Source organism: Rousettus aegyptiacus, unplaced genomic scaffold (assembly GCF_014176215.1).
Source record: "Rousettus aegyptiacus isolate mRouAeg1 unplaced genomic scaffold, mRouAeg1.p scaffold_m13_p_4, whole genome shotgun sequence".
NCBI lineage: Eukaryota > Metazoa > Chordata > Mammalia > Chiroptera > Pteropodidae > Rousettus > Rousettus aegyptiacus.
In genome coordinates this window covers 28,443,320-28,466,149 of record NW_023416307.1, presented here as the reverse complement: position 1 = coordinate 28,466,149, position 22,830 = coordinate 28,443,320, and the positions used below count along the sequence as shown (strand labels likewise).

Sequence of the window (22,830 nt, the reverse complement as noted above, 5' to 3'; positions counted from 1 at the left end):
GCAAAGTAAACTGCTCATGAGGATTTGTCTGTTGAGTTGAAGGACAAAGATTTTTCTTTTGGCCAAAGTGAATTCATTGCTTATCACATTTCTGACATATTCTGATCTGTGATTTCCTTGTCTACTGACAAGGGAACATGGGAACTTAGTTTAGGATAAACAGTAGATATTTGTGTTTATGAACTAAGGAATCCAACTTTGGAATTTAGCCTCTAAATTACTGTAATTAGAAATTGCCTACATAAAAGTTTTACATGTAAAAAATATTAGGAATCTTTGCTATTTAATTTGGATTTTATATTTCTTGGCTCTTTGAATCAAAACTCATAGCTAAGTTGATAATCTTCAGAAAAATAGCTGAAAAAATACATTTATTTTGGTCAATTTATTTAAATTGTGGACTTGATGTGTCAATCAATCAATTATTTATTTATCTTTTATGTGCTTTAACACTGTCTTCGGCATTGAAGACTCTAGGAGAAAGATTAATAGGCTTAACTCCTAAGAAACTTAATAGATGAATAAGAATTAAAGACTAATATAAAAGAATTTATTAGAACAGTGTACCATCATACTAAAAATTAAATACTAAACCATATAAACAAGATTCTAATTACTATAGTAATTCTTAAGCAGGAAAAGCCATGAGCAAAATTTTTAAGGGTGGGTAGAGATGCTTAAAAAATGGATGGGTAGAAGCAAAAAGAGAGAGCATAATGAACGTGAATAAAGGTAGATAAGCAGGCATAATAATGCTGGAGGAAGAGATGGACATGATTAGATCAGAGAATGAGTATTAAAGAAATAAAAATGAATAGGTCTAACTGGAACACATGTTGGAAGATCTTGGCAACCAGGCCAATCTACAATGGATAAAAAATGAAACAAGCATTGAAAGTTTTTGAGGACACTTGGACAGACATGATATAGACAACATTTAGAGAATGTTTATTTGGTAGTTCTGTCTGGCATTATTTGAATGACAAAGAAAGAAACTGCTATCAGACTGGCCAGTTAGAAGGTTTTTGATCATGAGAAAATGGAAATGATAAATCAAGGAGAGAAACAAACAACCTTCAGAAACAGAAACCTTTAGGATTTGAGATCTGAAAATGTGGAATGATAAGCCGTTTTAGAATGTCCTATAAACACTCAGTCTCCAGGTGGGGAATGTTTTACTTGCAGATCACTAGATGCCTTCCTGGGCCTATTGATCAGTCTCTTCCCAGCGTGCCTTATTAATGTTGACTACCTTTGAAATATTTTTATTCTGTGATACTCCAAATCTGCTAACAAAGAAGAGCATTCCTGTCAGTATTGTTCCTGAAACTTCCCTTACCTTTGTCAGCTCCTTATTTCGCCTCTCTATCCATCTAATTCCTTGCATGGTTTGCAAGGTTCTCAATTTTGGCTTTGTTCCGGGTTCCTTTTTATAATGCTGCTTTCAGATACTGCTCAATCTCTGAACCCTCCTACAAATTTCTGTACCCACATCAGAATTTTGGTCCTGTCTGTCATAACTCTTTCAATCCCAGAAGGAAATTTGGATGCCTCACATGCAAATCACATTTATATATAAACTGAAAATTAAAACAATCTTCTGAGAGCAGGCAATATAGCCTTTATTCCTCTTAGTGTCCACTATATACATAAGTGTAATGTTTTATATAATTTAAAAATTGTTTTTACTTATTTTAAGCAATTTGATTGTGATGTGCTGTACTTTTCTTTATATGTGTGTGTATACTGCTTGGAATTTATTGAGATTCTTAGGTATATAGACCTATAGTTTTCCTTAAATTTGAAAAATTTTCTAGTGTTATTTTTTCCAAGATTTTTTGTCCCTCCCCCTTTTCTTTTTCTGAGACTCTCATTATATGTCTGTTACATGCTTGATATTTTCCTATAAGTTATAGAGGCTTTTAAAATTTTTATTCTTTTTTTTTTTTTAATTACTTGCATTAGTTTAGTTAGATTCTGTGTCTTCAGGTTCTTGGATCTTTTCTTCGAGGACATTGCAGAGCCATTTTAAAGAGTGGGGCTACCTCTCTGATTCAGGTGGGTTAGGATGCCCAGCCTAATGCCTTAGTGGGGATGGGAGCTGCAGATACCTGTGACATGGGATGCACCTAGAGGAGCCATAATATGAGAGGAGCTATCTCAGAGAGTTCTAGAATAGATGGGGTCACTGCCACAGCATGGACAGTACCCATGGGGGTGACACTGCTATCACAGTGGATCTGGAAGACAGAACATCAAGCCAAAGAAGATTATTCTTGAGTCTTAAGGTTTAATGGAATTTTCCCCATTAGTGTTTGTATTTATTTTGGCTCTATTACTTTTTTTTTCTTTCCTATTTCTCTCTCTCTCTCTCTCTCTCTCTCTCTCTCTCTCTCTCACTCTCTCTCTCTTTAAAACAAGAATGCCTATCATATGCCTGTTTCATCATTGCATTTTGTAAGCACATAACTTGTTTGGTGTTACAAGTTCATGGTTTAGAGAGAAATTTACATCAATATGAAGTATATGCTGAGTGTTACCCATATCTGATCTGATTTAGACGATATTTAAATGAGACTTGAACTTAGATTTTAGAATTCATGCTAGAATGAGTTAACACTTTTGGAACTGTTGGGATGAACTTTGTATGCAAGAAGGACATGAATTTAGGGATGGGACAGGGACAGACTATTATGGACCAAATTTTTATGTCCTCCAAAAAGTTGTATGTTGAAATCTCAACCCTCTAGTATAATGGTGTTAGAAGGTGGTATTTTTGAGAAGCAATTTGGTTTGAAGGTATAGCTATCATGAATTGTATTAGTACCCTTATAAAAGAGACCTCAAAGAGCTCTCTCCCTTCTTCATGTGAGGACACAGCAAGAAATAGGTCATTTATGAACCAGAAAGTGGACCCTGACAAGACATGGAATATGTCAGTGCCTTGATCTTGGACTTCTCAGGCTACAGAACTTTGAGAAATAAATGTTTGTTGTAGCAACTTAAATGGCCTAAGATAGTGCCATTTCAAAAGAAAAGAGCAACTAAAAGAAATCTTGCTCAATATTTGTAGAATGCTTTAAAACAAATTAAATAGGAGGTTATTTATGGTTAAAAGAAAATGGTTGGGGTGAGGAAAATATATTTACAAATAATATGTAGTTTAATACTGTATGAATGGCTGTTGAGGAAAATGCAGTAGAATAGAAGATAACTGAGAAAAGAGTAAGTAAAGCATGTAGAAAGGTGAAGTATCTATATAAGATTTTCTCTTCTTTCAAGTGTTAGATTTGAAGCTCAAGTACCTCTGGATGCAGGACCTACATCAATCCTAATCAATGGATGAGTGTTTTTTCTCAGATTTAGCAATAGAGATTAGAAACCTGAATAAAACTTTCATTTGTTTGTTTGCAGCTCAGTTATTTCAGCATGAATGGAAATGAGGGAGGCTGACACAGGCAGGGAGAAGGAGGAAGGCAGGTTGGAGGCGAGTGTAGGACAGTGGGCTTAGTGTTGACTAAGCTCCTTGGTCTGCAAGACTTATTCTATCAGGAAAAAGCAACCAGTGCTTGCTTTTATTTTTTATTCTTTGTACCCAAGCAACATGAATTGGTATTTTCAGAAATCTTCAAGAAATATTTTTGTGGATTCTTCTTCAATTGAGGAGGGAATATACAATTGAGGAAAGACAGAAATACATGAGCAAGTATAATAATAATGTTTCATTGAAGCTAAGGATAAAATATCTCTAAAACTGAAATGTCAAAGGAAAAACTCAATTTCAGACATAAGAGTATTAGCCTACTGCTTTAAGATAAGATTCAGTCTTCTTATTTAAAACTTTGAAGGAGAAAATATTTTCATCTTGTCTAAGAAGTTCTGTGTCATATTTTAATGGAAAAATAATTACATTCTGAAATGCTTGTAAAGTAAGTACAGAGATTATGGTCAACAGTGACAAGACATAAATGTCTTAAATCTCAGGGAATTTTTCTTATTTCAGTCCCGAGTAATTACCTTTTCATATAGACAATATCATTGGAAATCGTGGAAACCACAGACTAGAAGTGTAGCTGTTGAAAGAGTGAGCTCTAAATTGCCAAAAATAAAAATTATTGATTTTTTTATTACACTGAAATGTGTTTTCCCCCCTTCCTTTGACCATAGTTAAGATAAGGGACAAACCATTTAAACTGATAATATCACTAATTGCTGTGCTAATTAACGGAGCCGTGCCAGAGAATTTAGAATGTGGACACCAGGTCCTCTCCATGGGGAGCTTTTATAATTGATAGGGACTAGGTTTGGAAGAGAAGCCAGATTTAGTGTACTTGCTTTGTGTTCCACTCTATGGTGTCTAAATCAGTCCTCCAGACAAAAGATGGCACACCACTGGGTTAGCCAGAATACACTGTTTTTCCTGCTAGTTCCTTCACTGTGTTTAAAGTAGTTGAAACCAGCTGTGAGCTGGCTGCCTAGGTTTGAAGAAAGAGATCTCTTCCTATGTCTTATTCTATAGCATGATGGAAGAGTAAGATCCATTTGAATCATGAACATGAGTCTAATTAGCATTTTGAAAAATCATTGAATTGATTTTATTATTATTTTTTAATTTGCTTAGCAGTGCTGAATTAGATGCATGTTGATTTTAAGAAATGGTATAGAGTTCTTTCTTTTCTCTTTTAAATGGTAGTTGCTCAGAACATAGAGACCCCTGTGGTTGTTTCAGAGAATGGGACTCCAACTTTAAAATGAGAAAAGCAACTGAAAATAAATTCTCTCAAACAAGAGAAGCTCAAAGAAAGTTCAAGGCAGAGTGTTTTCCTAAGTCACATGACTCATAAAGTAAAAGCCTAGAAAATGATAATAAAAATTCCTACTTAGAAATGGCCCAATTTTCTACCCTGCTACAGCTCTATCTATTGGCAAATGATGAAGAGTGGTCTTATTCTAGCTTACTCTAAATGCACCTAATAGCATTACTCACTTAGTTTTTAGGTATCACTTTTCATTTTCAAATCACTTTTCTCACATTACCTAATTGCTATTACACAGGGTCATTTTGACACACACGAGGACAAAGATTGTTGGCAGGTTCCCTTAATACCTTTTTTTTTTTTTTTAAATGACTAAGTGGCAAGGGAGCAGAAAATTGGAAAGTTAGCATCTAATGGACAGATATAATCAAGTTTTCTCTTTCTCCCTCAAAATATTATCTAACAGAAAATTTAAAAAAATATTTTCTTCTACCAACCCACAAACTCACCAAGAATGTTAGAAACAAATCATTTATTTTATATGCTCATCCCGTTTTGAAGTTTGATATTTTAAAAACATCATAACCTATCATTTTCTTTCCTATCTCTAAGAAGTGAGGAAAACATTTTTATCTATCAGATAATTTGATTTTAAGAAAATAACTTTACCTTTACCTTTTACTCAGACATTTTCAGGAGCTCTGATATTCTAAAATTTAATCAGAAACAAGTTAAATCTTGCTTTAAAATAGTGTGAATTGTTGCTCCTCCAATATGCAACACTACGGGCCCATAAATGTCACATGGTAACCTGCAGATTCAAATCTTAAAGCAATGCTTTGAAAACCAGAGCAGATTAAGCTTCTTAATATGTCTATAAGCCTCAAAACTATGGATGATACTTAGATATAATGTGGGAACACATGACAAAGTAATTTTCTGGATAGAAATAACTTATTTTGATTTTATTATAATGATATTATAGAATTTCCATGGATTTGAAGATATAATTATAGTGTTTGTTTTATACTTTAGAGGTCTTATAATATTGCTTTACTGTGCCAAGTTATAACCCTTAGCATTTTCTGTAAACAAAAAGCATATTTTCAGTGAGACTGCTTCCTAATGAGAACAACTGTTATCAGATTTTATACTGTTGGTACTTAAAGTAGAATCTAATAATGGTGTAGCAGGTGATCAGGGATCTTCATGTCCTTGAAATTAATTGTTCCCTAGTGAGACTCAAAGGATTCACCTTTATTGGAACTGACGATCCTTCTTGGTTCCTTCCTTTCCTTCCTTCCTTCCTTCCTTCCTTCCTTCCTTCCTTCCTTCCTTCCTTCCTTCCTTCCTTCCTTCCTTATTTCCTCCTTTCCTTGCTTATTCTTTTTCTTTCTTTCTTTCTTTCCTTCTTTCTTTCTTTCTTTCTTTCTTTCTTTCTTTCTTTCTTTCTTTCTTTCTTTCTTTCTTTCTTTCTTTCTCTCTTTCTCTCTTTCTCTCTCTATTTCTTTCTCTCTCTCTTTCTTTTTTCTTCTTTCTTTCTTTTTGTTTCTCTCTCCCCCACTTATTTTTATTTTCTTTTTCTTTTAAGAAGGAAAGGCAGTAGATGCAAGAAAAAGATGGAGAGAAAACAAAGAGGACATAAAAATACTATTTCTGGGGGCCTAAGTGGCAATAAAAAAAAGTGAAGAGATAAGCAAAGGAAAGACTCAGATGAAGTGGGAGTTTGGTCTTAGAATGAGAGTGTGGGGGACATAAATGTAGCTGATAATAGACAGAACCTCAAATCTGGGCCTGGTAAACACGTGACAGTGTGGCTTAGGGGAAAAGATGCAATAGTGCAAAAAGGAGAGCTCACAACCAAACAGGACTGGGTTCAATCTCATTTCCAACTCCAATTAGCTGCCTGCCCTTGGGTAGGTTGGCTTTAGATTGTCTATTTCCTTATCAGAAAACTACCCGCTGAAGATGGTTGCAGGATGACGGCACCTGGCATGATGCCTAGCACATGGGAAGGATTCAATAAGCTATCCTAATAATTATTACAAGTAATTCATAGGTTGGGGGAGATTACATAACGGGAGATGAGTAAGAAACACACTATCTGGGCAAATTTTAAACAGAGTAGAAAAATAGACCGTTTTGGTCTTCAGCAGTACTTCACATTTCATGACATACTTCATGGTGATTATTCTGTGTGCCTAGTGCTCAGTGAGACAGCTCTGCTTTGGTCCCCTTTCCGAAAGCCTCCTTTGTATCCCAGTCCCTCCTTTTTCTCTTAGAAATTGTGTTCTGGCATTGATTAGGAGAACCTCTGCATCGAAGGCCAGTTAAATTCATTTGCTTTAGAGAAGTAGAAGCTAAAAAGAGGAGCCCAAAATAGGCATTGATGAACACAAAGGGTGAACAAACACCATTAACAATACAAACTTTGAGAATCACCAGAGGAAACAAGTTAAGTGATTTACAATCCAAAGTGGAGGTTCGTCACCTGACTTCTTTAGGTTGATCATCACTGGGCTTTGTGAATAGGGGTACGGAGAGTACTGAAATCCTGGTATTTTATTTTTAAAAATTGTGTGGCTATACTTATTTCTGGTGGAGAGGGTCTGTAGCTTTCATCACATTTCCATAGGGATATTAGATCTTCCAAATTTGAAGAACTATGGATTAATTTTCTAGAGTATTAAACGATGGCAATACTTCATAGAACATATTCTACTGTCTTGCCACTTAAAATGTGGTCCTTAGAGAACATTAGCAGCAACAACTGAGGTTTGGGTAGAAATGCAGAACCTTAGAGAATATCTATAGATGACACACTAGTACTCTCAACCTCATTTAGTTTTAAATTTGTCATGTTAAGCGATTTATTCCATAGCTAGATAAAGTATGTTAAAATAAGAAGATATTCACATAATGTAAATATTAGTTCTTAAATGAAAAAATTTCAGTTTTTATTAACTCCATAAGTTCTGTATTTTAACGTGGATCTTACCTCCAGGGTACTTGTGTGCATATTAAAATTTGAGAATAACTGTTCAAGTGGTCAAGAGATCATGCTGTATCTTCTGAATTTGTACTACCAGGTGATGGTGCCCTGAGCCTGGATGTTATGTCTTTGGATTTTATGTCCTGAGCTGGAATGTTATGTAACATTAAACTGTACCAAAACCAGAGGCAGAATGCTTGGGCTCCAGTCCAGAGTCTGACAATAATCAGTTGATGACTTTAGCCAATTATGGAACTTGCTTGGGTCTCTATTTCTTCATCTGTAAAATGAAGTAGTAGATTAGTCCTCTTTGGGGTCTAAATTCTAGAGTTTACCTTATTTCCTACACATGCGTTTTATCACCACTTCTTATCTATTGAAATGAAATCTTTTTGTCAACACTCACCAAATGTTTTCTAAACCCTGTGGCCCACACTGTTTTGTTCTTTGGTATACTTTCTATACCACTTAACTTATCACAGTATTATATAATAAAGTTGTCTCTAGTTGTTTTATTTATATATATTTTATTCCAAGCTTGGGGGCATCCAGACTGTGTCCATTTTTTTTTCTTATTAATCTCATCATAGCACAGGGCACATAGTAGATGCCCAATAAATTTTTGAAGATTGCATATGCCATATTTTGAGAGAGAATATCTATACAGGACACACTAGTACTCTCAACCTCATTTAGTTTTAAATTTGTCATGTTAAGCCATTTATTTCATAGCGAGATAAAGTATGTTAAAATAAGAAGATATTCACATAATGTAAATATTAGTTCTTAAATGAATAAATTTCAGTTTTTATTAACTCCATAGAATAGGCTAGAAGCTAGAAGCTATCCTGCCTCTCACAATTCCTTGCCTTTAGTAATTATTTGAAAATATATATATATTCATATGTATGTATATACATAGATACATATGTATACATTTTATATATAAAGCAAATTAACTTCTTTCACTAAAATAATAAAACTATTCCCAAATTAGCTACTGATAGGTTATATTGTTATTTCTAGCACAACCAACAATATAAATACTATGGTGCTCACTTGGAGAAAGAGATTTAAAAACTACATCTTAAAGTGATAGAGGATGTAGGGCGTAAGACTCCTGTGTTAGAGGAAAAAAAGACTTTATTACTCACTGCACAGCAAGCAGCGTTTTCGTGTCACTTCCCCTTGCGCTTAAGTCCCACAGATGCAAAGCAGATGGTCCCAGATGAATACCTGCACATGCAGGGTGTTATGTTACAGGAAAGAAACCCCAAGTTTAGAGAATCTAAATCTTTTATAGTAGACAGGATGCATGCCTCCTTTTGCTCCAGAGGAAGACATTATCTTTATTATTTTAAGTAGTAAGTTTGTCTACCATTTGCTGCACGAAGAGACACCATCTCTACATTCTGAGGCTGTTTTTTATGCAAATGTCTTTGAAAAGATAGTCTAGAACAAAGGGAGTCAATGATTAGTGTGGGAATTCTAGCGATCCCTTGAGAATTGTCTTCCAAGAGTGTCACTCTTGATTGTTTGTAATATATAGATCAGAAATAAATCCAAGAGCCATTCTGTTAAAGCAACTTTCCTTAAGCTACGCAAAGTTACAATATCTCTTTCTGTGTGAGGCAGGAATTTGATCTTGAAGTCAAATCAGAAATCCTTCAACTTCGGGCACAAATCATGCAAAAGAGAACTTCCATCTAACCATGGAGGGCAGCAGTGGTTAGAAGCTGGGGCAGGATCGGCTATGGCTCTTTGCCTTTGGAGCATGTGAGCCTGACAGGATGGAAAGGCAGCAAGGATCACATTCCTTGCTTGGAAAATGGGATTACGCTCCAGAACATCTGGTACCGGGTCATTGGGATTGCAGGAACAGCCACTTCACTTAAGTCTCTAGCTGTGTTTGTGACTCTGAGCAGGGCATTGAGCCCTAGCCATGCCACTCTCAAACATTCTGTCTAGATCAGCCACAACTTAAATAAACCATGGTTTGGGCATGAGCGGAACTTTTGAGAACAGCAGATGGCTGCTCAACTCCTGTTTGACTGCCTCAGACCCAAGAGGAAGAACCCAGGAATTTGGCCAATTACTCATCTTAGCTCTCCAGAATCCTGTATAATTATTGTGATTAATATTGTTTTCTGCCATGTGTTCCAATTAAAAAAAAAAAGGTATCCTTAGGTTCAGTTAAAAGTTTGAATGTGGGCTTTGTTGGAAGTTTTCACTGTAAGTGCTTTAATGGGAGGTAGGGGAAGGTGTTTTCTTGAGCATCGGGTTGTGTTATAATATGAGTTTAATTTTTAACTTTATATATTAAAACAGTTCTGTTTTGCTTATGTTTTGTGAGAAATCAATTAAAAATTCTTTTCTTTTTTTTTAATCAGTTACTTACAATGCATCTTTAGATGCTATCATTTCTAGCACAACCAACAATACAAATACAGTGGTGCTGGCTTGGAGAGAGAAATCAAAAAAGCATCTCAAAATGACATCCCTCAACATTGCCCAGGGCATTCATGCTTTTGATTACCACTCTCGGCTCAATTTAATTGGTATGTAAAATAAATCATGATAACTATGAAGGTCTCATAAACAGTCTGGAATGCACATTTGTATGCATGGAGCCTCTCCACCTTGTTGCTTTATTGCCAGAGAGACTAACTTGAGCAACTCACGTTTTATTGCCTGAGAATGTCTGATAATGATTCATTATGATGTGCGTTTTATATGAACTACACTGGAGTGAAAATGTGAGAAAGTGTCCCAATGTTTTAATTAGTATTTCTATTAGAATTAGTGGGGTAGTAAAATGATATAAAATGTTTGTGCAGTGTCTGCCATTCCGTCATCTTTCTAATAACACCACCAAATGTTTGACCCAAACAAATACATTTTTCTCGCTACTACACACACACACACACACACACACACACACACACGAACTGCAAAATGTAGACCAGTTATACCTTTCAGAATACAATCTCTAATGCTTTTTAAAATTTTTCAGATTATCCTTGCTTTAGTTTACTAAAGGAGAGTTCTTTTTACATAACAAAAATGATTAGTTTTCACTTCAAAAAAAGTATATTTTAGCCGGGGAAATAAGCTATAAATGTTTTCAGGTATTAACTCTTTAAATAAAATATATAGAAATTTTGAAAGTTGATGATTTGACATATATGATATTAGTTAAAACAGTACAAAAGTGAAGTATTGTTGAAAAATTAATAGAGTAGTTATGGAGACTGAACATATATGGTCTGCAAAATGAGCCATATTAACCCTCATTCAGTAATTATCATTCATATGAAGAGTTTTGATAGACTCTTAGCCAGGGAGCTGAGTCCTTAAAATTCCCAACAATAATAGTTGACAATCATGATAAAAGATACTTTGAATATGAACTCAGGAATATGCCAACATTAAGCTTTCAAGGAGTGTTGCAGATTTATTAAAGATGGCTGAAAGGTTTGGTGGATTGAGTTTGGAAGGATTCAAAATATCAACCATTTCTTTGATTGATTGATTGATTGATTGATTGAATATTTCAACACCTTTCTACTGATATCTACTTTGTACCTGGCTCAGTGCTGGAAAAATAAGGGTGAATAAACTAGGTTCTACAATCAGTCCAGAGGGAACAACGAACAATGCTTTTCTGGTCTTTCTGCAGACTTGAAGAAGCACTGTGCTCCCTAATCTTGATGTGCTCCTGGAATATAACCAATTTATGTTAAACAAACAAACAAACAAACAAAAAACACCTTATTCTCTCAATAAAGTAGGTCAAAAATATATTTGTGTTTCTTGATACTTATAAATGCTCAGTTCTTTACATGATGGTGAAAATATTTTTTTAATATAACTTTTATTTAGTTTGGAAACTTTAAATATTGCTTTAGTTCTTTCTTACTCATAGCATAACTTTAACATATCCCTGGGCTGTTTGGACGGAGAGTGGAAATACAGAAACTAGGAAGCAGGATATTGTCTCCTCCTGGTTGAGCTGCTGGTTGCTTCCTAAATGGGACTGTATTGTCCTTTCACCTCATAAATATCCTTTTTTCCCTACTTCCTCTATTTCAGCTATTTCAGATGATAGAACCCATGCACTGTGAACTTGGGCTGTTAGGCAGTGACAAGATTGTCCATCTTTTAAGACAGGAACATTAGTGCCCAGAAGATGTTTATCTGTAGATATGTGATAAATTCATTTCAAAAAGAAAATGCTGGGAGTTAGTCATGTTATTAAAAACATTTCTTTTTCTTTCTAATTCTGATTAGCAACTGCTGGCATTAACAATAAAGTTTGCCTTTGGAACCCCTATGTTGTCTCTAAGCCAGTTGGTGTTCTTTGGGGTCACTCAGCCAGTGTCTTAGCTGTCCAATTTTTTGCTACAAAAAAACAACTTTTCAGCTTCTCCAAAGATAAAGTAAGTAACATCGTGCATTGCTTTAGTTCTATGCAAATCTATCCTTGATTGTGAATTACCCTGAGAGATGGTGTAGATTTTTAAAAAATGCTGGCTAACTGCTATGTCTTTAGAAATCTATATTTGCAAAAGCTATTATATTGATAGTCATTTAACGATAGTCCTAGGCTGGACAAAGTATTTCATTAAAATTTTTTCTTAAAACATGTACTCATGAATTTAATCCTTATTATTGAGCTCTTAATATGTCAAATCTTGAGATTTAAAAAATGTTCTAATTCAATCGTAAAAAACAGAAATGGGCATGAGGAAATGTTACTTTGGTAAGATATGGAATACACACAGACAGTTAGCTATTGTTGCTTTGATACTGAAGAGACTCAGTAAGTAAGAAATCAAAGTTAATCTGAAGACTATCAAGTACATTAAGAACATTTCAGTTTAGTACATCGGTCTATTTCTATTTGATGATATTGATATTTTAAATATGATAGGAAAAACATGGCATTGGAATCAGATAGCCTAGGTTGAATTCCTACTATTTACTACATATATCTATTTAGGAAAATTTCTTAATCTCTAAGAATCCTGTCATTTGTTCCTCTGTAAAACTTTCATTTTATATAATGCCTGGCTTCTAGATCTAGTGATAGATTAGCATGTGATAGATTTCAAGACCTCGGTTTTAAAGAAAAGAAAGGTAGGCAATTGGCTTACTTGAGACAACTCAGAAACTCTTTCAGTGAATCTTACTTTTAATTTTATTATAAAGTGATACATGTATATATAAAAATTAAATAGAAATTCATCCATAAATCTTTAGCCTCCTTCTTCCCATAAGTCCTGCCAAACTTGCATATTTTACTGTATATTTATAATATAAATCTCCCTTTCCCTTAAATTTCACCAACCAACTGTCAATTCTTATTGATTCTACCATCAAAACATGTTTATCAGCCTCACCTCTCCTTCTCATCTGCCATGGTTCTAATTCAAAATCTCATCTTCTTTTGTCTGAAATGCTACAAAGCAATATAAATATGTCCCCAACTTTTGGACTGGTCTGACTTCAATCTGCCCTCTATTCTGCTAATTAAATGGTTTGTGAGAAAACTTCTTTAATTTCTCATCTTTGCCCTCCATCGCTTCTAAAATTCTCAAACTTTTATACAAAGCCCTCCCCTGGTCTACCAGTCCCACTTCACTTGCTTCTTTTCACCTTTATTCATTTAATGCTCCACTCATTTCAAACTCCGCAAACTCTTTTCACCATGCTGACTCATGGCTTTGCAACATGCTCTTGCTTTTGACTTCAATCTCATCTCATCTCCTCTGTGATCAATTGGCAAATGTCTATTTATCCTGGAAGTTTCAGACTTTCTGGAGTCTTTCATGCAGACTGAGTAGTTTCTTTCTCTGCATTCCCATTACACCCATGTCCCTCATTAGAGCCTTTGTCATGTGCTGAAATATTAATTTGCTTCCTTAAGTAGGGTCAGTATCTTTTTAGCTTGTATACTGTCATAGTGCTTGGCATCTTGCAGTATTTGTTCAATTATCTGTCGACAGCTTCAAGTGAAGATACATTACCATGAATCTAAGTACCAAAGAAGCTCAGAGTGAAAACTTTTTTTTGATGCCCTTTTTGATGCCCATTTATTTATTTTTTGAGATCTTTTAGCATTTGTTCCAACTTCCATTATTGAATTTAACATAATCTGACTTGTGTACTTGAGATTGTATATGTACATTATATCTTTCACTAGATTTTAAGTGCTTAAAGGCAAAGATTAATTTTTGTTTCTGGGACCTAGCACATAGTAATGTACATTAAACATATGTTTTATTTAATATATAAAATAGTGTAATGTCAACTAACTGATAGGATTTGTGAAGTTAGGGACTATGTCTTTTTTACATTGTACTACACACATAGTAGATCCTCAATAAATCTTGAGAAACTAGTAAATTCATTTATTAATTAAATTAATGAATCTATCAAAAATAAATATTAGATATTTTATCATTACAGAGTTCTTTGAAAGGTTTTATAACTTTAAAAGCAAATGAAAACATGTCTTTAAAGTCAGAATTGATTTCGTACAGCTGCAATCAGTGTTAAGACTCCCTGGCCTCCTCCAAATACGTTTATCATTCTATTTTTGCTTTGACTCCTAAACCATTACATTATAATAAAGCTTGTCATGCTGTCTTTCACATTAGTCTAAAGTTATGTCACTTTGATAAATGCATAATAATCTCAGTCATTATGTCTTCACAACAAACAGCAGGGCTTTCTGCTACAAGGTTAAGCCTCTGCTTTATTGCCGTAAAATGGTTTTGGATATTTTATAGGACCGGGGATAAGTTGAGGAACAAGGAAAACTAAAGGAAGCATTCCTTTTTTAGAAGAGCTTTTGATTGAACTATGTTTTGGTCAATGAGTTGCTAAATTAGAGGATTTTGAGATCAAAGCAATTTAGATTAAATAATTTCCTCCAGAAATAATCTGAAACCAATTCTCTTTTGGAAGACTGTTCTATTGCCACTTTCCAGTGATAAATAAGCAGTAACTTTATCCCTATAGACTTTGGTATCATACTAAATGTTTAATTGCTTTTTGCTTTAGATCTTAAACTGTCCCTAAGGTGGCAGTTACTGATGGCAAGGCTCTGCTGGAAGCCAGCAACTTGGTCATTTGAAGGAGGAATCACCATGGGAAGTAAAAAAGGATTGTCAGAGAGCATAGGGGAACTCTCTCTGCTGGGGGTCGCTCTTCCGACCAGTGAACCTGATTACACCTTTCTATTGCTTTTAACCCTTCTTTCTTGGGCTACTAATCCTGTCTGGATCACCAGAATCAGATCAGTTTGTAACTTAATCCTTCGTTTGGGGTTCTGATTTTGCCCAGAGCTTGATTTATGTATTGTAGACTCAAGGTCAGTAAGGAAAGTACAAAGTCAAAATTTCCTGTTGATGCCTCCATCTTACCTGTTTGTCTTCCTTTCCCTTCTGTATTCCCCCTCCTCAAATTCCTGCTGTCCTCCCAGAAATGAAGTCATTTTCATTTTGTTTTAATGACAAAAGTACATGGATTAATGCCATTCCATAAAAACTGTAAATGAAGCGGCATGTAGTATAAAAGGGAATATTCTTCTTGCTCATTTCCCCTTCAAATCAATTTCTCTCCCCACAAGTAGCTATTAGTAACAGTTTTGTGTATCTTCTCATATTGTTTTATTATTACCTAATATATTATATATTACAATGTATTGTGCGATAATGTATGATATTTTTATAAAATTAAATATACCATTCTAAGTGTGTGTATGAACGCAAAGAAGTATTCATGATTAGTTTTCTGGTAAACAGTATATCACTTTCCATTAGCCTACTTGCCTTTCCCTATACTTATATATCACTGTTTAACCAGCATAGCTTTATTGTATGTTTTGATGCCTGGTAGGGCGACTCCTACTTCTTGTTTTCCTTTTTCAATTTTAGCTATCCTCTGGCATTTTCTTTCCTTCCAAGTAAATTTTAGGATCAATATTTATGTTCCATAAAAAACCATATTAGTATTTGAATTGGAATTACATTAAATTTGACATTTGACATCTTTAAAATATTGAGAAAGCACATCCTGTGTTTACTCATTTTTTTTAGCTGTTTTTCAGAAAAATTTTATGCACAGATTTTTTTCCTATTCCTTATTCAGGTTTTCTGTCCATATTTCAGGCGGCACCTTATCATCTTATGATATTCTTAACTTTAATGGTGGTGTTTCTAATGAAGCTGTGTCTTCTTTTTATATAACCCATACATCGAGTTTTTAATTTTAACATGGCTCCCCCTATCAAATTATTTTTGTACCGGCCTGGTAATTTTGGATAGTCTTTTGTTATTTGTCATTTTGGATATTTAAACATTTAATTCTTTAATTTTATATTATTCATTTTATATTCTTACCTAATAATTCCAATATCTGGAGTCCTTGGTGATCCACATCTGATATTTGCTATTTTGGTGATTCTCTCTCATGGTGACTTGTTACCTTTTATGTTTGGTAATCTTTTATTGTTACCTTGGGGTTGCTAAACTGTAGGCATTCATAGCAACTAAATTGAAGAGGCTCTCCTTCAGAGAAGATTTGTATATGTGTTTGCAGAGCAGAAACGAGGAAAACGCCGTTCTGAGGCTACTCTATGCTCCTTTTCTGTTGTCCAGTTTAATTGAATAGTCTCTCAGTACCTCCTCCATTTTGCTGCTGGTCCAAGGCTTAGGGTCCAAGGCTGCAATCTTTGCTTTCATGCCTACTGTTCACTGTCTCCATCTTAAGTTTGTTTCCTTTTCTCTCTTTCTTCTTTTAGACTAGGAGAGATTGTTCACACTTCCTGAAGGCCCAGCAAGGAAGCAGAGTTATGTTTTATTCAGGATTGTGTTTCTTTGAAGCAGGAAGGCCCCTTACAAAAACCTAGTCTGCAATGATATTTGTTCTAGCTGTTTTTTACTTATTTCCTTCAAAGTTGTTGTTAGTACAAATATTAAGTAAGTAAAAAAAGAAAAGAAAAGAAACTTAAAGTGTTTAAATGTACTTTGTAAAATAAAAGAGGAACTATGATCTTTGGAAAGCAAGGTTAGGGATCTTTTTAAAGACCACAGAAAAAATTGTTGTTTTTCAGTGATATGAGAGTAATGAGAAAGGCAAAAAATCAATTTAACTGAAATTTAAAAATTCCCTAAAGGAACTTTTGTTTTAAAAAAAGAAAACACTTGAAATAAAATGTTGGTATTAGTAAAAATTATTATCAAATCTGAACTTGGAAATTAATGAGGTTTCTGCAGTACAATTCATACTGTTAGAGAAGATTTAGACTTTTTCAAGGCCAATAACAGAATACACAGATACATCATAGAAACCTGAGTCTGAGAGCTATATGTCTTCTTTCACTTTTGTTGAAAAGAATGATCAAAAAAGAGAAGAATAATAAAGGTTATGATAACAATTTGAAGATGAATAGCACAGCAGAAGATTTTAATTTCTGAATAATATTTCGTTTGACTTCAATATTGGGAAAAATGGTGAAAATATTTTTTGAAGGAAGATTTGTTATATGACTTTAGTTAAAAACATTAGTTGAGGCGTTCTGCCACCGTGTATCATGTCAAACAAATTGTCTTAAAATATTCACTCATTATGCTTTCGTGGATTATCTAAAGGCTTAAATTCTAAACAGCAAGACTCGTTAATACATTCAGGAGAGCCAATGCCTTAAGTTCCCGTTATCCCATTCTCTGCAAGTAGTTAGTCCATTTTTGTGGGTTACCCCTCAACGCTGAGCTGGTGCAGTATTGTCCTTAATATCTCCTAATGATGTATTCTCTCTCTCTTTTTTTCCTATTGCCATTTTATATCTATCTCTTACAGGATGGCAGGAGTTAGTAGTACATGTTTGATGAAACCAAACAAGTCTCATTTCCATAGAGTCGTCTGAATCTGTTTTCTATTTTTCCCTCACTCTTATATTTACATTAGAAAATTATGAATTTTTTTTTTTTACCTAACTACTTTGAATTAAACTTGGACATGTTGCCAATATGTAAATAAATGATTTAGTTTTAAAAAGCACACTGAAAACAGATTCTTTACCTATCCATGCACCTATTCATGCACCTATCTTATCCATGAAGTTATCCATTTATAAGTGTAATAGTGATCAGGCAAAAGACTAGTATTATTTATTTATTTGTTTCCTCATTTATTAATTAATTACTTATTTTTTATAGTTTTATTATGCCTTTGTGTGTGATTCTGGCCATCTCTGGCAGGGAGCAGGGAGAAATTCTTCAGTAAAACCAGACTGAAATATGGTAATGTCCTACACTTCTTTAGTCCAGTCTTGTCAAAAAGCCTCCTTGAATTTGTTTGAATTGTTGGTATTTTGGAATCTCTAGATAATAGATTGAGCAATTTCACTACATGATAGACTAAATCAACAGAATTTCAGAGCCGGCAGGGGCCACTTTGGTAGAAGGTGAGGAAACGGAGAAGTAAGATCATATATTTAAGATGACAAGCCTGAGTGGTATTAAAACCAGGATCTGCGTGCCTGGAGTCTCAATCCACTAGTTTCTGGTTCTAATGTGTATATAAGTAATAGAATATTTGTTTTTATAATCCTGTATTATTCAATATCTAACAGTTGAAGCAAGGTAAAGATTAAGCAGAAAAAATATATCATCATTATGTGGCAAGCTAAATTTTACCTGATATAAGGTCACAAGTTTAGTTACTTATTCCTCTTAATATAACATGTAGATAAAATAAAGAGCTCCCAAATATGTAAGTCTGAGCTGGAACAGACATCATGATTTCTCAAGTGTAATGATGTAAATAGAAATAGTACAGTTTAGATGAAAGATTTGTGGAAAATATTTTGAAAAGAACCAATTATTAGTTGTAATTGTTATGCTTTGGTGTTTGTTGATTTATCTATTTCTCTTACTAAGAAGAAAAAAACACCTCTAGCATATCTGGAATGAAAATTGATATTAAATATGATCTTTTCTGAACTGTGGCCTAATTCTTTTCCAAAAGTTGACTTGAATGTAGAAGAAGAGGAGAGCCCAGGATTCACAAATATTAACCTGATATATAAGTGACATTTTGTCAAAGGACTTGATTAATAAAATTGAATTAATGTGAAATATTTTTCATGATTAAAAAGATATAGACTAATGAAGAAAAAAGGGAAGTATGGTTATCTGGTTTAGAGACAAGCCCCATGATATTACTGATTAAGTTGAGAGCAGGGTTTCTTGTTTAATGGGATTAGTGTTGACCTTAAGACAAAGTAGAGAAGTTAAGGTAAAATACAAAAGAAATATTTGGGAAATTTTTTAAAAATTACTAATTCCTGAGCCCATCCTCAAAAAGTCTAATTTAATTGGCCTGGGACAAAGCCCCAAGCGTAGGATATTTCTAAAGAACCACAGGTGTTTCTAATGTCAAGGTTAAGAAATACTGGTGTAGAATGTGGTAGTATAGGAAAAATTGAAAAGCTTATGGGAGGTCACATATTATGACATGATTTCTAGGAAAATGCAGATTATCAGTGCTGTTGCTTTGAACCTCAGCAGAGAGAATTAAAATTAGAAGGTGGACTTAGTAGGAACATGAATTGAGAGAGTTCTCCAGAGGAAGAAGGGAAAGTAGAACAATAAAAATTTATTTTAAGAAAAAAAACAATGAACATACACAGTTTTATAAAAAATATTTTTAATTTTAGTTGCTAATAGCAAAAAATAACCTGTCATAGTCTAAAGAGTTTGTCACTCATCTATTTTCTATTTTTGATTTAATTTATATGACTAAATGTCAATGAAATATTAAAGCCAATGTAAATCATTTGAACAACACAGTAGAAAATCATTCTGGAGAAATTACAATCCGTTAATACTGTAGAGTTATTATTGATCTATACTCAACTATGCCCCAGATTATTATTCTGACATGGGGTTAGTTTTTATTTTTTGAACAAATTCCCTGCTAAACAAGACAGGATTTTGGACCTTGAGGGAAAGTAATACGAATGTATGAGGGCAAGACTGTTATATGAGTGCCTGTGAATAATCTAGATGTGTCTAATCTTAATGGCTTTAACATTCAGAATAGTTTATCAATTTTATTTATATTTAGAACACATTAAAATCTGTTTGTAAGTCCTGGTTCTTGTAGAATCTTTATTTCTGAGGATAAATATTTTCTGGAGATCTTCCAGAATGTTTTAAATCATAATAATGACTAAGAACCAGAATGAATTATTTAATGAATTCTTGCCAAGAAAATCCAATGTACTTCATAAATATATATTCTTGAGTTAGAAGAATTAGTACTGCTGTTTAAGTTTTTTTGGTAGATGGAAATGTTACTCTATACATTGAACATAATTATTACTGCAGGATATTGAAAAATTCTCATAAATTTTCATTGTAGATTATATGAGATCTGCAGTTAGGTGAACCATGTAGAAGTGAGGCAAAAATTTTTTTTATGAGAGTGCTATATTTTTTGACTTATTCTAGCTAATCTTTTTATCAATAAGATGGATATAGACATAGTTATCAGGTGAACTACAGTCTTCAAGAAATTTAAAAAATACTTATTAAACATCTACTATGTTCCATGAGATTCGTGAACAAATCAGGGAAAAATTGTCAATATAATTGGTTTATGATTTGACATTATATTGTCGCCCAGTAACTATAAATCAAAACTAGGAAAAATCCAAGTCTTAGCTTAAAACATCAGACTTTTGAAGATAAGATGGTAGATATCTTGTTTGACTATTTGTTCATGGGAATAATAATTAGAGTTTTGCTCAGTTAGGCCTTCAAGGTATGTGGAATGTATGATGGAGTGGCTTAATCAGCTAATGCAAAAATAGGCTGCGTTAGGGAAGTCACAGCACCTGTGACAGTGGTGGGAATCACCCAAAATAGTGCCTCAACTCTGAGCGCACTGATTCAAACCAACCTTTGAGGACCCTAAGGTGCCCATTTTACATACTGGTGAGTCAAAAGATACTGTCTCGTTTATAGCGCATTAATTAGTGTGTAAGTATATTTAAATTAGAACAGCTGATGGGACCAAAAAAAATTAAATGTTTAAATTGAGAGGAATGGGACGAGAAAGGAATAAGAGGAGCGAAAGTAACTTCTTTTTTTTTTTTCCCAAAGGAGAGAGTCATTAGATATATGATTAATATATGCTATGTACACACACACACACACACACACACACACACACACACTGCTATTATTTGGTGTTATTGAGAAGCCTGTAACCCAGAAAGATTAAAGAAGGCTGTCTCTAGGAGTGTGACACTGGAGTTTGAGAGAGATGGGCTGGGGAGAAAAAAATCTTTCGGTGCTATTGGATTTTATGCCATGACATATCCTGCTATGATTTTTAAAAGTAAACAAGGTCTGGATGACCATCCTCCCCTGGAAAAAAAGTGAAAACAAAGTGAGAGAATCGAGAGGCTGCCATGGTGGAATGAGACCTAAAAACTGATAACATGATGGTTCAGGGAATTGAGATCATTTAACCTGGGCAAGAGGTGTACGAAGAGGTTTATGTAGACGTAAGAAAAGAGGTTAGAATAGACTCAAGAGGTAGACGAGAACATTTTCGTTTGAACATACTTAATAATTACTGTAGAAATTCCTATCCTGTGGCTTCCTAGGGTCTACACGTACTATGGGAGGTGTGTGTGTGAGTGTCCGTGTTCCTCCAAGATCATATGGAAAATCGTGTATTTGTATGAGTATATGCATTTAGGGGGAGGGGACAGACCATCAGCTCCTTTTTTAAATTAAGTTTATTAGGGTGACTTTGGTTAATAAAATTATATAGGTTTCAAGTGTACAATTCAATTATATGTCATCTGTATATTACGTTGTGTGTTTACTACCCAAACTCAAATCTTCCATCACCATATATTTGACCCCTTTTATCCTCATCTCCCCCACCCCTGCCTTCCCTCTCACAAGCACTAAACTGTTGCCTGTGACTATGAGCTTTTGTTTGTCTTGTTCATTCAGATCATCATTTTCAACAGTTTTTTATTTTCCTAAAGGTGTATCTGATTTAAAATAGGTTAAGAATTATTGGATTGCCTGCCTTATGGAGTAATAAACACTTCTTTAAAGAGAAACCATTGTTTTAATAGATAATTTAGATATAATTCTCACACTGGATAAGATAGATTAGTTTATTTGAAAGAACCTTCTTCATTCTTAGGTTTTAATATTTACACAATGAAAAATAAAATGTAATCATAAAAGAGTAGTTATTACACATATGACGTGCTGGTCATCATGCTCAGTGCTTTACATGGGCTCTCATTTAATCCTCACGGCACAGGATGAGGGAAGTACTACATCGTAAACTCAGAGAGACAAAGAAACTTGCTGGAGGTCACCCTACACTAGGGGACAAAGTCAAGATTTAGAACTCAAGAAGTCTGGCCCTTGATCTTGCCTGCTAGTCCTTGCTGGAGGTGCTTTTCACCATTTTGATTTTGATTCCATTTTCCTCCCTGGCCTGTGTTAATTTTGCACCAAGACGCATAGCAGCAACACTTGTACCTACAAAGCTGCTCTTCCTGTTTTTTTTTTTCTTGTTTGTTTGTCTTGTTCTATCTGTATATCATCTTTGTGTCTTGATTGTCTGTGTTTGAATAAGAATCTAGTTTCTATGGTTTATTTGAACTTGATTTAATTTAATACAAAGTCTTTTATATAGAGAGAAAGTGGGGAGGGGGAGGGGAGAGAGAGAGAGGGGAGAGAGAGAGAGAGAGAGAGAGAGAGAGAAAGAGAGAGAGAGAGAGAGAGAGAGAAAACACTGTTAATTTTTTATTGCTACTGTGTGACAAGTTAGCACAAGCTGGGCTTGAAACAATACAAAATTATTTTGTGTTCTGTGGGTTAGAATTGCAGCATGGGTCTCAAGGGTCTAAAATCAAGGTGTTGTGTGGGCTCTCCTGCCTTCTGGAGGCTGGCTATGGGAAAGAAACCGTTTCCTTGCCTTTTCCAGCTTTCTTGCCTCCAGGCCCCTTCCTCCATCTGCAAAGTCAGT

At 34.3% G+C, this 22,830-nt stretch overlaps 1 protein-coding gene across 6 annotated transcripts in view; it reads left to right on the top strand.

The window, feature by feature from the left end:
• WDR49 (WD repeat domain 49) overlaps positions 1-22,830 on the top strand; it is a 118,661-nt gene that overhangs the window by 28,384 nt on the left and 67,447 nt on the right. For all 6 annotated transcript variants that reach the window (XR_001597311.2, XM_016148155.2, XM_016148156.2 and 3 more), the window contains 2 exons: positions 10,140-10,307; positions 12,040-12,188. Coding sequence is in view for 5 of the 6 variants with exons in the window: in XM_016148155.2 (XP_016003641.2) it covers positions 10,140-10,307; positions 12,040-12,188 (317 nt within the window). In the remaining variant the exon portion in view is untranslated. The remainder of the gene's footprint in view (positions 1-10,139; positions 10,308-12,039; positions 12,189-22,830) is intronic.